Raw genomic sequence first — 17,050 nt, forward strand, 5'->3', positions numbered from 1 at the left:
CTGATAACCACACCTTGCCTTTTTTACTGCTCAGCTCACTAACAAGGATGAGCCTACTATAATCCTAGCTTCGGGACCGCTTCTCTATATTAACGGCTTTCACAGCTACAATCAGAAGACACATGATTGACACCATGAGAGTAGTATTCACCAGCTGCTTCCTGGTGCAGAGGATACGCCATCTTCGAGGCGTTTACATCTCAGGCGGAGCTGGTCAAGTCTATTCGGCAACTGGAGTTGTTTTAGTGAGTGATCGGCCAATTACCTGGCATTCCGAACTCCTTAGTCCGTCGAACGGCCCCGCTCCGTGCAATGGCCCGCCGCCCGGCGTCTCGTTTTGTTGTGTGACGGGGACCTGACTTCCGACGGAAGAGATGCGGAGACGCTTGTGCGCGATTTCACCCGTTATTAGAATCGAATGGCTGATTCTAGATTTGATGCCCTAGATGAAGGTGGCGGATCTAGAATGGAGTGGTTCGTGTGGGGAAGCAGTAACTGCCCCGTCAAGCCTGTGTCCCCAAGGGCTGAAAACTGCGGTGGCGGTCTTTGCATCAATCGGTTGTGTACGCGTTCGACGTGCGCAGGAAAACAGATCTCAACCGGGAGCATTATGAGTAGATACACCCTGTTACCAATATTGCAATCTCGTGACCAATATCGGCATGACCATCAACTAGTTCCGGCCCACGACAATAGTTATGAGCCATTCAAGCCACAAAATCCTCTATCCACACTGGCGGCTCATGCAAGGAATGAGGTTTATTGGCAAAATCCTCTTCGATGCAATCTCCCATCATCAACAGAAATATCCGATGGCTAATTATTGACCAAGTGGACCGGGACTTGGTAGAAGTCCCGGTTCTAGATATTGTTTTTTTCTTTTCTGCACGAGACTGAGAGTCTCCCTCAACGTTTCACGGACAACCAACCGACATCTCAATAGTCAGTGCTTTTGCAGGACATCTATTGATTGTTTAATGAAAGCAAGAGACTCATACTTTCTGCATCTGCGTCGACTTTGCTATCCATTCTGTTTTGAGACAAGAAGCTCCCGGTTTCCTCAAATCTTGCCGCTCTGGACAAGACTACCATGTCTTTCCCCTCACAGACCCCAGATTGGGCGAATCTAAAAGTGCTACATCGAAATCGTCTCCCCGCGCGTGCGCATTTCCTTCACTTCCAGAGTGAGGACGCTGCGCTAAGCTCCAAGCGAGAGCATAGCACATATTTCCAGAGTCTCAATGGCGTCTGGAAGTTTCTCTACAACAAGTCACCCTTCGAAGCACCTAGCTGGCTAGATGTTAACCCCACGACTTGGGAAGATATCAAAGTTCCTGGCATGTGGCAACTCCAAGGTTACGGACACCCACATTACGCCAACGTTAACTATCCATTTCCCGTTGATCCACCCAACATCCCGGCGGAAAACGAGACAGGTTCATATTTCCGTCGATTTATCATGAACCGGAAATGGGTAGACCACTCTGTCCGGCTTCGCTTTGAGGGTGTCGACAGTGCTTTTCACGTCTGGATTAATGGCCACGAGGTGGGCTATAGTCAAGGGAGTCGCAATGCCTCCGAGTTCGACATCACAGAGAAGCTACACAATGATGGCCAGGCCAACACTCTCGCTGTTCGAGTCTACAAATTTTGCGACGGCAGTTACATTGAAGATCAAGACCAGTGGTACCTCTCTGGAATTTTCCGAGACGTCTATCTCGTCGCCTTCCCAAAACAGGCCATCGTTGATTACACCATAGATCCTGGTGTTCATTCCAGCCTCACCCACGCCACCCTTAAAGCCACCATCAAAACACACGGAGGCGAGAGTTCTAGCAAGGTAGCTTTGAAACTCTTATCACCGAGCGGGCACATCTTAAGCCAGCAACAGGCTTCAATTTCATCAGTGCTTGACCTAACAGTCGAGGTTGGTGGCGAAGATCTCGAGTTGTGGTCCGCCGAGAGTCCCACGCTATATACAGCAATACTATCGTTGGGTAACCAGATCATCGCACAGCGAGTAGGCTTCCGTCGTATCGAAATACGTGACGCTAATCTCCTTATCAATGGAGAGCCGATTATATTCTATGGAACCAATCGTCATGAGCATCATCCTCTGTTCGGCCGAGCCGTTCCCTACAACTATATGAGACAAGACCTCTTACTTATGAAGCAGCATAATATCAACGCCATCAGGACATGTCACCAGCCTAGCGATCCTCGAATGTATGATCTTTGCGACCAGTTGGGTCTCTACGTTATTAATGAGGCCGACTTGGAATGTCATGGCTTTGACCCTCCAGAGAGGGCCAAGGTAACCAGAGACAGGCCCAATCTCACTGGTTTGGAGCTGCAAGAAGAAGTTTATAAGGTGGCCAGCAAGTGGACATCGGATAACCCGCAATGGAGAGAGGCTTACCTCGACCGTGCCATCCAGCTCGTTGAACGGTTTAAGAATTCGACGTGTACTATAATGTGGTCTCTTGGAAACGAGGCGTTCTATGGTCAAAATCACGCAGTCATGTACCAATGGATCAAAGCAAAAGACCCTACACGATTGATCCACTACGAAGGCGACCGAGAAGGTATCACCACGGACATTTATAGTGGAATGTATTATTCTGTGGATGATCTTCTTTCATTTGTGAAGAAAAAGACGGACCGTCCTCTGATTCAATGTGAGTACGGACACGCGATGGGCAATGGCCCTGGCGGACTGAAGGAGTACGTGGATGCATTCCGCACACAAAAACTGTTACAAGGCGGCTTCATCTGGGAATGGGCAAATCATGGACTCCTAACCAGAGATAAAAATGGAACATCTTACTATGCATATGGTGGCGACTTTGGTGACAGTCCCCACGACGCCGACTTCGTGTTAGACGGTATGCTATGGTCTGATCATACACCCAATCCGGGCCTCTTGGAGTACAAGAAGGTCATCGAGCCTGTAACCATTGGGAACTGGGAAGAACCTGGAAAGCTACGCATTGACAATCATAACTTCTTCGTGGATCTGAGTTATCTTTCCTGTTACTGGTCCATCAACGAAGACGGGGAGTTCACCACGGAACCAGTCGAAATAAGCCTGCCATCGATTGGACCAAACTCAAGTGGCTTACTGTGCTTCCAAAACCACACTCTAAAGCCCAGAAATCCTGGAACAACGTATCTATTGCTTGATTTATCCTTTAAGCTTAGACATGGGACGAATTGGGCTGATATGGACCATGAGGTGGCCTGGAGCCAAGTGCCACTACCTCTTCAATCAGATGGAATCAGGCTAATTCAGCCCGACTCTAGCATGCAGAAAACCTTATCACATAGTGACTGCTTTATAGTGGAAGAGAAGTTGGGGCGTCTATATGTATTCTCAGATCACCTACAAACACGATTTATCTTCGATCTTGTTCGTGGTGGTTTCCAGTGGATCGTCGACGAAGGAACCATCATTACACGTGGTCCTGAGTTGAGCATTTACCGCGCCATGACCCAGAACGATATCGGATTTGGGGGGTACGGGTCTGAATGGAGAGAATGTCGCCTGAGCGAGACCTCCTGTCACGTCCAAAAGTGCACTTGGAAAACGCTTGCCAATGGTATTGTAGTGGTCACCTTCACTGTAAGGGTTTCACCTCCTGTCCTTGCATGGGCCGTCAACGGAACAATTGAATACACACTCTACGGATCAGAAGTTCACGTGAAAACTCTTGGCGACTTTCAGCTAGACCAGGTTCATCCACAAACTGTCCCCCGTATTGGGATTGACCTGGTTATGCCTAAGACATACGATCGTGTATCTTGGTATGGCCGCGGGCCTGGCGAAAGTTATCCCGACAAGAAAGAGGCAATGCGATTTGGACAGTACGACTCCTCTATTGCTGATCTATTCGTTCCGTATGAGTGGCCCCAAGAGAATGGTAGCAGAAGTGATGTGCGGTGGCTGAAAGTCCGGTCGTCTGAACAATGCGGCCCTACCTTGAAAGTCCGCATGACCGGGTCCTCGTTTGCTTTCACGGCTCGTAATTATACTAAAGAGGGAATTGATCGGGCAACTCACCCTCAAGAACTTCGTCAGATTGACGAGCTTCAACTCTCGTTGGATTATGCTCAGCAAGGTCTTGGATCGGGTTCCTGTGGGCCTCCCCCTTTTGAAAATGTGAGGTTGGATGCCGGGCCGTTTGAGTTCAACACAATTTTTGCGCTGGAACGTTGAGGGTTTGTGGACGTGCTACAATGGACATGTACATGGTCTTACGATCGTACCTTTGGGGGCTTGTTCTAGAACGATATGATCAATACATCATTATTAACGTGCTAAAAGTAGATATTTCAAATACGATACGTGCAAAGACGACATACAAGTAGATACAACCGCGAAAGATCACGGACGGCCGACTGAAGTGCCAACGGATAGTCCATTGAGGGTGCTTGGTCTAGCTGAATATTGAGCAGTTGAGAAGTCTAAATCGATAGATGGATTCATATCCCAAAACCTCGTAGATTGGCGAGCCCTATAAGACAAATATTTCCTCCACTTCTGGACCAGCGATGACTAGCCCTGAAGACGAAGACCCCCCAGCTGAAACAAATCACGAGATCATCTTCCAGTGCGAGAACAATTCCTCCCAATCATCACACCAGGCTACCGGGCGAGGCCTCTCTGAACCAAGCATCTACTTCCGGTTGGTAAATCATGTCCGTCGCCATTGAAGAGCAATGCACAAGTAATTCGGTCTTGCCGCGACATGCTGATGGAGCTTGTGAAGAGACGCCATCGGCGGTCATGACAAAGAGGCTAGAATTTTCGGTCGATACTTTTTGGGACCTTTGTCTATCAAGTGAGGTGAGATTGACCTCGTCAAGGTGATCGCTAGATCTGCAGCAGACACGAGACATCCTAATGAGTTAGATAGGGAGTCTTCGTTGCCTGCCTGCGAATGGCAATCGGTTAAGTTTACACACCTGGAAACATTTGCCAAGGTTCTCCCGGCCTTCCCAGAACGCTCACGAAAAGTAGCGCTAGCAATGAATCCAAGCTTCTAACGGAAATGTCCGTCGTCAGTCACCAGGAATGAAACCAAATGAGTTCAGCTAACGGAGGTAGATGAGCACGGTACAAAGACATGCTTTGGCAGCATCCCCGATTTACAAGAAGGGAAAACAGATGAAGCCAACACAGTCATGAAAGCCAGAAATCACATGGTCTCGTTTGCGGGTGTTCTTTGTTGTGACGGCCACTCCGATGCTTGCTGACTAACCAGATTCCATTCCGATTCCATTGTTGTACCTCAGCTATTCCTTCGATATTCCTTTGAATAGCAAATCAAGAGCATATTGCTTTCGGACGGCGTCAATAAGGTTTGCACACCTTTCATGACAGACATAGTCGGCGCCGCTCTTCGTTTCTTGATTATATAAAATCGTAATGCGAACCGTTCAGTCTGCTTGCCCATTTTCTCGAGTCCTCATCCTCACATTCGACAAAAATTGAAACATTGCGAACTCTGCCTTTACCATGTATCCAGATTGGCCCGAATCTGATGCCGACTTGGTGCCGTTACCATTGTGCGACGGCCCCAAGCTGAAAGCCTTTGACTTTCAAGGCCCACAGAGCATCCGTTTTATCGACTACATCGGCTCTGGCTTACATTCACATGTTGTGAAAATCCAAATCAAGGACCAACTCTATGCATTGAAACTGGTATTTATTCAATGAACATTGCCTATTGATGCTCTAAACTGACGCAATGTAGTTTACGTTCCTATATGACTATGAATGGAATAGTCCCAAAGGGCATTACTCGGTTTACGACCGCGAATTATTCACTGCTTTCTACAACTACTATGATCCGTTCACTTGCGAATGCCGTGCCTATGGTCGTCTTCAAGAGACTGGCAACGAGGATCTGGCTGTTCAGGCATTTGGGTATATTTTACTGGACGAAGAGCACGAGCGTAAGCTGGAGAATCATTTCAACCACGTGGATTTCCATTTCGAGGGACTCCTCGACGAGGACGATGGACCCAAGGATTGCCGCTCCCGCTATTTGGGCAAGAGTGGGAAGCCTCCACCGGTTCGGGGAATTGTCAAAGCTCTGGGCCGAGTACAGGAAGAAAAGACTATGCGGGCACCGTTCCTACGCAAAATCCTCAGTACCATCCCCAAACTACAAAAGCTTGGTATATTCTCTCTCGACCTGAAGAGCGACCAATTCATCGATGGAAAGCTGGGTGATTTCAGCGTCGCCGTTACTGTACCCCATTGCCTGACCAACCCCGAACTCAACCCGTACCTTACTCCAGAGATGATATCTATATTGGAAAGCTACACCTTTCGAGAATCCCTGGACGACTATCGGGGTTTCGACTGGATGGTTTTTGATTGGAACACGCAGTATGCCAAAGAGAAAGGCAAGCTATCCGTGTCCGCATTTCCTGACTTCAAAGGGTGTCAAAACAGATACAACTTAAGAAGTAAGGCTGCAGAGGGGCGTGTCTTCACGTTTGTTGACCCGAGAAAGTATGAGTGGAAATCTCGTCTTCCGACTTCAAAAGCGAGCGGGGGAAGAATAGCCAAGAAGAACCGGTCTGAGAAAGTGCAGGGTAAGCAGAGAGTGATTCAAGGTCAAGGCTCTCTATCACGGCGGAATGTAACTTCTAGACCATCCTTGTGGCATTATCGTCCACGCGATGAAAAAGAAGAAAAGGCACTGAGGGAACCTTTTCCAGTTGCCAGATGGACGGAATGGGATTTTAAGCAGGGTGTATTATTCCCGTGTGTTGGGGGTGCTTGTGAGCAACATCCGTGGAATAGACAGCAGTAATTTTGTGTCACCTTAGATTTTATCGTGCCAGTGGCATCCCGCTATCGTTCGAAGATTACTTGACCATTCCATAATGACCTGTCATGCTTGATTGATATTTTTCGCACCCGGGGATTACTACCACTCCCATCTTCACTACCAGAGGTGGAGGAAAACAACGTATCACAACAAATTGGTGCCTGCCCTTGGCTGACACGGAGGAATCGAATGATGCAACATTTTCAACGGTACTTGGAAATGGAAGCTGCCAAGAGGTTTGACGGTACTTCATGCTCCCTAGCATCTAAGGGACACTGAAATAGAGGAGTTTGTGCTTCACTAGGCTCTAAAGGCCCATAATCGAATAAGATGTGAAAATTTGAAACAGAATCATAAGGGAGACGAAATACGGCTATCATAATCTTCTACTTTCCTCAGCTCTAAACGCAAGCTTGCCTATGAAAAATTATCTTTGTGTTTCTATTTTCCCATCTTGAGACCTTCACCTCACTACCTTGAACTGCCGCTTGACTGTCCCCATCCATCGTTGACCATATCGAGGTTAGATATGGTCATTACTTGGATTGAAGAATGCCTCATATTCAAATTCACCAAAACTAGTACCAGTGTCCTGATCAAAATTGAGATAGGAACCAGTCGCGAAGATGGCCCTTTGGTGTGAAGAACCACCATTGGATCCAGCAGCGGTGCTTTGTTGGGTGGATGAGCCGGTCGCAGGGGGTGGAGGGGGTGGAGGGGGATTGGCAGACTTTTCGAATTTCGAATAGCGATGACGATCTACCCAGTGGTGCTCGTTCAGCTGTTTGTGCTCCCACTGATCGATTTTGATCATTTCCTCCTCCATCACTAGCTTGCGGTTCTCCGGGGCCGACATCGCCAACATAGAAAGCCACCACAGCGCAAGGTCGGTCGTGAGCTGATCCTGACCATGCCTGGACCATGGGATCGCCATCATCACAACATTCATCGTGTCCTTTTTGTTCATTGGTATTTTTTCGCTGAAACAGCACACCAACATGTCTTCTTCCGTTAAAATATATCCGTACCGAGTCTGTGCGGCCTTGCACAGGTTCGCTAGCTGCATCAGGGGCTTTTTATTCTCAAACGTGGTCTTCACTCCAAGATCCGCTAGTGCCCTCGCGTGGAACTTCGAGGTTGGTTTTCCCAGACCAACGACGAGGTTTGGAAGAGGGTATTCATCAAGAGAAACCATGTGGTCCGCAATCAACGGGCGCCCTGGATGGAAGATCTTTGCAAGGGTCGACTTGTCTGGGGCTGAATAACTTTGTTGTAGGGAGATGCCGTTGTGAACATTGAGAAACTCCTTGGCAAGCCCCAGAGTGTTGCGGATCATTTCATAGTTCCACTTGATCATATCGGGTCTGGCGGTACCGACGGCAGTGAGCAGCTGGTTGGGTGAGCCCATCGATAGTCTTGACTCCGGTACTTCACGGTCAAGGATATGGCCGTAGCTCTCGTTGAGAGTTTGGAGATTGAATTCGTGCCACTTCTGGATGGAATTTCCGAAAAACTCCGGCCAGTTGCCCCGGCCATTCCTGGAGGATTCGTTTCTGCAGAATGCAAGCGGCTTAGGTTGAGTAAGAAGGCGCCGTAACGTCGTAGTGTTGGCGTTGGTCGTCATGGTGGCAACGTTATGGCAAGTTCTCGTTTGTTGCAGGTCGAACATCAATGTTTTTGGTGTCTTCCGTACCCTAGAGAAGATGGAAACTCCATGGACTCTTTCCCGTCAGTTGAAGCCTCTATTTAGTCTCCATTTGCAATCCTGTAGGTGTCCATCACGAAACCGGGCTCAAAGAATATCGCTTTGCCACGCCAGAGCCCACACCGCTTAGAACTGAGCTGGATAAAGGCTTCATGACAAAACACAGAGCCCCTGAGTTGGTTTTCATTTTCCATAAGTGACAAAGTCAAAGGATGCAAGCCACTTTCCAAATGGTTGTCTGCTAATCCGACAGGTTTCATTTGACACACAGGCAGCCGCACAAACAGCCAGAAATGATTGAAGACGGACTGAAGAAAATCGGAGAACTGCCAAGCCCGAACTATTAGACTGGCCGGATTGACTGGTGTCAGATTTGTCCGATACAAAGAACATTTCAAGCCTGCAAGACAGGCCTGGCTGACCGGACTTCACCGACTTCAATACGGGAAATGATGAATCAATCGCGCGCAGCTCGCTTTGATCTTCCCGACTTCTGGGAACAGTAACCATGCTGTTTTGGGCAAAACGCACCGTGGGAACACTGGGAGCACAAAGAACAGGTCTGGTCTGGTCTGGTCTGGACTTGTCGCAGCTTCATTCGAAGAGGAGTGGATAGGGCAGCTCTGCAACGGCTCTGGGCCAATGGATCTGGCGACGCTGCTCCCCGTGACGACGGAGGCGAGACTGGTGCTTCTGCCCAAGGGCAAGTAGCCAAGCATCATTTGCCGGCCCTAAATTGCTTCAACCCCTGGGCCAGGGTGTTGCTGCTGCCAAGGAAGATAGCCTTGGCGCTAGGGATGATTTTCTCACATAAACTAACTCTGTCGTTTTTCAACCTATATATAGGTTGACCAATGATGAGCCTCAGCTTGCACGGGTACTGTACCCAGAGCCGGAAACATCCAAGCGAGCTTCGCGCGCGATTGATTGATCATTTCTCGTCTTGAAGCCGGTGACGCCCGGTCAGCTGGGCGTCCCCAACAGCCGTGACTCATGACTCATCCCTCCATGGCCACCACACCGCCTACAAAGGAATTACGTCCCATCGGAAATGCTTTCGTCTCATCCTGAGGCGGTCGTTATGCTAGAGTGCTATGTGATTGTTTGGAGCGACATGTAGAAATGTTCGATACAGCGAATGCATTCGGCCGCAGTGGAGATGTCTGGTGTGGGCTCACTGAAAAAGGGGGGATATTTGCCACTTACTTTTTATGCTATCATAAAAGCGACATCAGGTCTCACCCTGCACAAATGACTTATGCAGCAAAGGAACATCTTCCTGAGTAGTTAGGCACCTTCATTAGCATGCAAGCCATGATGATCATGAGGCTGGTAGCTGAACCCAGGGGCGCCCAGCCTAGGCCAGCAGCCCACCTCGTTTGAAAGGCCCGTAGTATCATCATCTCCCGTCCAAAGTTTCAAATGGCGCACTATCAGAAAACGGAACTTGAATTCTTGTCGCCTAGTACCAAAGAGCATCTCCTCCCCCCTGCTACTACCAGCTTGCTAGATGTCTTTCGCCATCACTGTCCACGTCACCCACTGCCATTTGCAACATCGGTCGCGCCCCCCAAACCGCCTCTCAGCTGGCCCTAGCTTTCTGAAGACTAGAACGATCTGCAAGGAGCCCTGCATCAATCAATCCTCTCAAAAGCGAGCCAAACTGAGATGTGCCGTGGGAAAGCGGCTCGCTCAAACTTGTAGTGTTCCTCGCACAATAACGATACCAAGAAGTAATCAATCCGGCAACCCCTTTCCTCCAGAAGCATGTTGCTGTCTCTTTTCCATCATTCCAAGCCCTGTTTCCACCCCACCCCACCACAAAAAAAGAGTTATCGGAATTGAAATCAAGAAAGACGGAGATGGGCGGGCTTGCTTGCTTGCATGTTGGGTTGTAATCGCATTGCTTTGCATTTTGTGCTAAATACTCAGAGACGGCTTTTTCTAGTGGTATCATCTTAAAAACGTCGGTAATAGTAGGTAGTACTAGTAATAGTGGTAGCCAGGGAACAAAAAAATGTGTCGAATTGAGGCAGGCTTTCTTCGCAAAAGAAATGAAGAATTGGACGGGACGGTGAATGGTTATTAGGCTTTAGAAATTTTCAAAGGACAGTATTATGCCACGCAAGTCCGTCGAGGGTATTCTGATTTGCATGAAAAGAAAATCGCCGATAAAGATCTGGAAAAAAGTGCGTCTACTTGGTCGCTATCGGCGACTAGTATTGAATATGATTGAAGAAAAGGGGAGCGTCCATCCAACTCAACGACGAACGGGTGGTGTTCGGTTCCCGGGGCTGCTGGTGCCTTCCATGTTTCCTGTGAGTTCAGCAACACGAGCCTTGATGCGAGCGACGCGGGATTCGATAGCTGGTCGGTCGATTAGCATTCGTACCCTTTAAGTCTGGCATCAACACTTACTCTCTTCTCCGCTTGTATCATCACCATCATCGGTAGTCTTGCTCTGGCCGCCACGGCTATGCTCCTCGCTCTGGCGCTGCGCGGCACGCTCAGCGGCATTCTTCCTGATCTGTGCCCAGCGGTCCTGTACCGGGACCGGGTTCGGCTTCTCCTCCGTCGGTGTGACCTCAGGCTCAGGGGAAGGCGAAGGCGACGGCGCCTTGCGTCTAGCAATCGGAGGCGGGATCGCGTCGTCAGTCTCATTGTCTGAATCATCGGCAGGTGAGAAGGCGGGCTGATCAGCCAGCGGGCCCTGGTCGAAGCGTGAGAACTCGTGATGGGCCTCCGCCGCGTCTGCGGTGTCCACGCGGGAGATCGAATCGTTAACGGACGGAGCGTATGACGGCTGGAACGACGGCTGATCCTGCGTGTGGAAGCTGCCCGGAGTCTGAGCAATCGGTGTGCGTTCGCCAGCATCCTCCATTGTCTCCATTGGAGTTGCGTACTCGGTCTCTTGTCTCGGCATCGCAGGCTTCTGAAGAGGAGAAGGAGGTGCGACTTGAGTCGGCTCCGGTGTAGGAGCCGGTGGCGGCTGTTGAGCTAGCATGCCGTTGATATCGGAAGCGGCGTTCTCGGGAAGCTTGGAGGCCCGCTTGTTACGGCCAAATAGCTTTCTGAAACCACTAGTCTTCTCCTTGTCCTTGATATCCTTGTGGAGTTTCTTCTGCTGTTTCTTGCTGTTTGGGCTGAGATTGACGGGTTCAGGAGAGACCATGGTCTCGCGGGCGAGCTCAGGACTATCAGGCTCCTCCTGAGGCAGCGGCGGTAGCGGTGATTGGCTGCGTACCGGGACGACTGCTGGGTGCAAGTCCGCTGGTGCTTCCACAGCCTTCTCTGCCAAGGCGGGATGCTCCACCTCCAGCTCTTGACGGGACGGAGATGTAGGCAGAATTGATGGCGATGGCTGAGGCTGTAATGATGGGGCTTTGGAAGGAGGCTCTGGTCTCAACTCATAGCCATTCGTAGCCGGCGTATGAGTACCGTTTGTCACCATCGTTGACTGTGCAATGCCACGGCCAGCGTTCGTGTTTGCAAGATACGCTTCTCGGATAGCCTCCTTGTCATACTTGTTCGCCCACTTCATCGCCGGCGAAGCCTCGCTCATGATGACTGGCTGAAGAGTCATCACGCTATTAGTCTTCTCGTGCATGAGATCCGTATCATTGCGACCGCGCCGGGTGGACTGTGCCTGCTGCGCTGCTGCTGCCTGCCTTTCGCGCTCCTGCTTGGCCTGCAGTTGGGCTGCCGCTGCCTGAATCTTAGCCTGTTGGTCCGGACCAATGCTGGTCTTGCTAAAACCCATGGTGGCGCTGGTTTTCAGCTTGCCGTTATCGCCCTTGTTCAGGGCGTGTTGCCCGGTTGACTTGCTGCGAGAGATGCCTTTGTTCCGTCGGGTCCAGCTGAAGAAGCCCTTCTTCTCAGCAATGTAAGCGCCTGCGGCAGGCTCCGGTGCCGCTCCCTTGACCATTTCCTCCATCACGATCCAGCGGCCGGTTCGAATGACGGTCTCGATGACCGCGCACCGGCCGAAAGCAGCTTTCCTCTCGGCTGTCTCTTCCGGAGCCAAACTTGCCATCCATACCCACCAGAAAGAGTCATCTAGATCGAAATTGATAATGCTGGCAAGCTCGCCTGGCTCGAGGTGACGCTCAGTCTCGAGCCTAGGTCGGTGAGACTGAGAGCTGCGTTGTCGTACTGTGGAATCAATTGGCGGGAGGATCTTGTCAGGGGGCAGGAGAAGATTGGAGGGGCTGTTTGGTGCGTCATCGACAAATCCAGATGATAAGAAGTCTGCCCACGACGGCGTGGTCGGTCTGCCCAGATTTGCACCTGATGCCGGGGTTGTTCTCAGACCCGGCCTCCGGGGAGCAGGTTGACTGGCCGCCTCGTCTTCATCCTCCTCGTCCAAGGTACCGGTAAAGCCAATGTCCTCGAATCGTGACCATGATGCATCACGTAAGCTAGTAGAGTGCTTGGAGCTCGAGACAGCCTGAGTCTGGTTCGCCGCGGAAATCGCCTTAAGAACTCTACGGCACTCCTCCGTCAGGGCCTGGACTGGATCTTCGTACTCGGAGTACTCCCTGAGAGCTCTGTCCTCGTCGCGATACTGAAAGTGATTGGCTCTCCGTAGCAGGGCAAACGGTGTGGGCGAGACAGTGTCGACGATCATCTGGACCCTGTTCGTTGATGACATCAGCAGCGAGGGCGTCTGAGGCGGGTACTCGGTCTCCTGGAGGAGCTTCTGCAGAGACATGGGCAGCATCGAAATGCCACCGCGGCTCGGCTGTGGCGCTAGCGAGCGCAGGTAGGCGAAGAACAAGTGACTAGTGGCATCGGCGGCGCTGGAGAAACATAAATTAGCACCTCGCTCCTATTTCTCCTCCTCCACGACGGCGCAATATGGGGAACGGAGCACGGCTCAAACTCACCTTAGCCAGGCCCTATAGCCGCCGTCGAAGCCGCTGCCCGTGTCCTTGTGCTCAAAAGTCCACCATGCCGCCATCCGGGACAGCTTGCGCCCTCCGAAACCGTTCGTCTTTCCGTGTGCAGCGAGTGCGGACAGGAGGTCGAAAAAGTCAAAGATAATGCTCGAGCGCGCCCCGTTCTCCACGCTCAGCGGAATAAACGTTTTGAACGAATCGCGTGCCATGTTAGAATCTGGATGTTCCCGCCATCGTTAGTCAAACGCGTTTTCTCGGGCGTCGGCTTCGCGACTCGGTCCGTACCTTGCTCGCCCACTTTGAACAGCTCGTAGGCGTCCCAGCCAACAATGCCGCCCTGCAATCTGCTCCAGCACCATTTGATCACTCCCGAGATAACCTAAATCCGGTCAATTAATGTCGCAGTACATACGAGAGATTCAATCGCACCATTGGTTCGGTCATCCGCAGCTCTTGGGCCAGAGGCTCGCCTCGCAAGCTTCCATTGTTGTCGAAGAAGTGTCGCACGAAGGTGCGCACTGCACTGGGATCGGAGGTTGGTCGGAAAGGTAGTAGGAGGAATGGTAGGTCGAGGGCTTTCATCAAAGGTCAGCGCACGGCATAGTCAGATAGTAAGAAGAGCGGATGGAAGATGTTGCAGGGGATGGCAGCTTGCAGAGGAAGCGAGATTGATGTCATACCTCGAGCCTTGAGCTCCTCTGTGCAACGCTTGATCAATTCGTGAATCTCCTCAGGCTCGACAGTCGCCCTTGTCCAGGCATCTTCCCATCGCGGTTTCGGGGGCAGCTGGCTGGTGAGGTTGTCGAGGTGGGCGTTCTTCTTGGACTTGATTTTGGTCGGGCCGTCCTTGCCCTTGAGGCGGGAGAAGATGCTGGGCATCCTCGTCGGCTGGGGGGTTCAGGTTGTTTTTCGAGGCTTAGGAAGAAGGGAATTGGCGAAATTGAGACATGCGCAAGTGCGGGACCGGGGCGTGTGATTGAATTGCGTAGATGGAATTGAAAATGAGTGGGAATGGTATATCCTCGTGGGGCTGCTTCTGTCGCGTTTGCTGCTGGGCGTCCTCGAGCGCGGCGACGCAGTAAAAAAGTAAATGCAATAGGAGCTGAGCTGACCTGCGCGATCTGGGAGGTTTGGGCGGGCCCCTGCTCTCGCTGCTGCGTCCTGCGATTAAATTTCCCACGCTATGCTGATGGGCTGCAGCGAGCGAATCTAGGTAGGCTGACTGACTGGGGTATCGAAGGTATCAAGATGGGCAAGGTATGTCAAAATACAAAAATGAGGCTGTCAAGAAGAAACGTTATGCAGACGTCAGGAATTAAATGAGGCAGGCCGTGATGATCGGGAAAGAGAAGAATTGGGCGACAACGACGACTACGACGACGACGACGACAGCGACAACGAACAAGGAGGAGATTGAGAAGAGGAGGAGGAGGAGGAGGAGGAGGGAAAGCTGGTCAGGGGCTAACAAGAATGACAAGGAAGAGCCCTCTTTGGGATGCTAAGTGAAGTGACAAGCAGCGGTGGGCGTAAATTAATGAAATTGATGCCGAACTCTCTTGCAGAGAGAGAGATTCAATCAAGTACAGCGCGCGTGTACCTTTCGGGTCTGGTGTCTGCGAGCCGGTACCTGGATTAATCTTGGATGCTTCAAATCGGGACTAGCTGGTCAGGCACGCACAGCAGCAACACACAGAGCAGCACACTTAGGTAGTTCTGTACTATACTGGTACTGTACTGTCCAGCGCAGCGCACAGCGCACCGCTCACAGGGAGGACGGGATCGGCTGGGTGGGCTGGACTGGCTGGACTGGCTGGCCGGCCTTGCTCCTTGGGTTAAGATTGAAGGATGAACCCGTAACAGCTCGCCGCCGTACTACTCGCGGCCAGAGTGGATGATGCGCGGAAGCTAGAGAGACCGCAGTGGGGGGAGCCGAGTACACAGTAATGGAATGACTGGCCGGGTCTGTGCTAGTCACTTTGCTGGGTGTTTGATAAAGCGACGAGAGGGAAGGAATGAATTGTGGTGGTGGTGATGGTGATAATGATGATGATGATGATGATGGAGCTGTAGACTACGGTATCGACTTCTACTTTGGTATGTCATAGCCATCTCCGACCAAGGCATCTATCTACAGTATGATTGTATGATTGGAGTGGCTATCTCGCTGTCTGTCCATCCATCCATCCATCTCCCCGACCCCGCCGAAGTATGTACGCGGTATGTGCGTGCATGTCATGATCACTGGCCGCTCGTTCCAATCGAATACTACGAAGGGTCTAAGAATAAAAGGCGCGCTATACTATACTATAATAGCTGTTTCAGATATAAGAGTCCAACTGTTCGGCATTCGTGGATCCAGCGTCGCCAGGCTTGACTTATATAACCAACCATGACGCCTCAGAGGGCTGTCAACGAGTGCTAAATCTCACAACGCCCATGTTCCGTCTGAAGAGCCTCAACATCTCTGAATAAAAGGGGTCCTTCTCTTCAACTACCTCCAAACTGACTCTCTTGAGAGTGACACACGGCTCGTTCCGCGAGTTGCAGCACCCTCCGCTGTTGCTGTTGCTGTTGCTCAAGCTCTTGTTAATGCGGGACGGCAAGCCTTTGATACGTCTGACTGTTCATGGTAATCCGAGACGTTGCCCTTCCTTGTACTTTGCTTTGGGACGGGACACCCGAGATAAGCCAGCTTCTACTTACAACAACTCGGAATGAATCTACCGGTGGAAACACATCGGTAGATCAAAGTCTATCAAGACTTATCGTCATTCCTCGTAATCACTCAATGAGTTCTTCCCAAGATTCTGAGGAGCTGTCCGCTAAGGGGCGCCACAAACCAAAAAGTGCTTGCCCCACATTTTCCTTCTCACCCCCTTTTTTTTCTTCCGTCTCTCTATGTGCCCCTCGTCACTTTCCCATCTCCCATGTCACTTGCATACAAAGTACACACACCATCCAATGTGATGCATAATATGGGGCTGCTTCCAGTGAGCCAGGGGGGGTGAATAGCTCGGGTGCCAGGGCCAGCTCGCCCTCGCTACTCGTCCACGACGCCTGGATGCCAACCAGGTTGGACGACAACGCAGCAAACCCGCCAGCCATCGCGGTCGATCCTGAGCCCGGACAAGGCCACCATTGGCTGTGGCACGTCCGGCCTGACCTTCCAGTGAGTTGGCATGGCGTCCTGTGCACACCAAAGCCAAAGACCGACAAGATTTGCCCCTCAATATTTAGCTACTGCTGCACCTACTGCTCTTCAGCTATTCTCGCTAGCTAACGTCAAGCTGGAGCTAGCTTCAACTAGCTGGCTGACCTGGTGGCCGTTTGGCCCTGCTTAGCGGCGGTTTGTGTCCAAGACATGGCCTGTGACTTGCGTGGCAGAGACAACGGCGGTTGTAAGACACGAGAGAAATAAAATGGCCGACCGATGTGCAGTGAGACCAACAGCTCGAAATTGCGTCCAACGGTGCAAGGGAGGTGGGGGGGATTCAACAACAACAGAGCCAGAAGCAAATTACCTGTGAAGAGCACAAAAGCTTCTTCCTTGCACACGAGCTGAAGGGAGAGCCAGACGCTCGAGCCCTCTTCCCTGGCTCGCC

At 51.1% G+C, this 17,050-nt stretch overlaps 2 protein-coding genes across 2 annotated transcripts; one reads left to right on the plus strand and one right to left on the minus strand.

The window, feature by feature from the left end:
- Positions 1–5,518: 5,518 nt before the first annotated feature.
- Positions 5,519–6,901, plus strand: UCRPA7_3792 (hypothetical protein; the record flags this gene model as incomplete). The annotated part of the gene is made up of 3 exons (XM_007916311.1): positions 5,519–5,704; positions 5,757–6,523; positions 6,844–6,901. The coding sequence occupies 3 exons, from the start codon at positions 5,519–5,521 to the stop codon at positions 6,899–6,901; spliced, it is 1,011 nt and encodes a 336-aa protein (XP_007914502.1).
- Positions 6,902–10,810: 3,909 nt separating this feature from the next.
- Positions 10,811–14,327, minus strand: UCRPA7_3793 (putative morphogenesis protein; the record flags this gene model as incomplete). The annotated part of the gene is made up of 6 exons (XM_007916249.1): positions 10,811–10,917; positions 10,969–13,349; positions 13,437–13,665; positions 13,734–13,827; positions 13,878–14,023; positions 14,129–14,327. The coding sequence occupies 6 exons, from the start codon at positions 14,325–14,327 to the stop codon at positions 10,811–10,813; spliced, it is 3,156 nt and encodes a 1,051-aa protein (XP_007914440.1).
- Positions 14,328–17,050: the final 2,723 nt, after the last annotated feature.

This window comes from Phaeoacremonium minimum (genome assembly GCF_000392275.1).
Source record: "Phaeoacremonium minimum UCRPA7 unplaced genomic scaffold PA7_03_scaffold_290, whole genome shotgun sequence".
NCBI lineage: Eukaryota > Fungi > Ascomycota > Sordariomycetes > Togniniales > Togniniaceae > Phaeoacremonium > Phaeoacremonium minimum.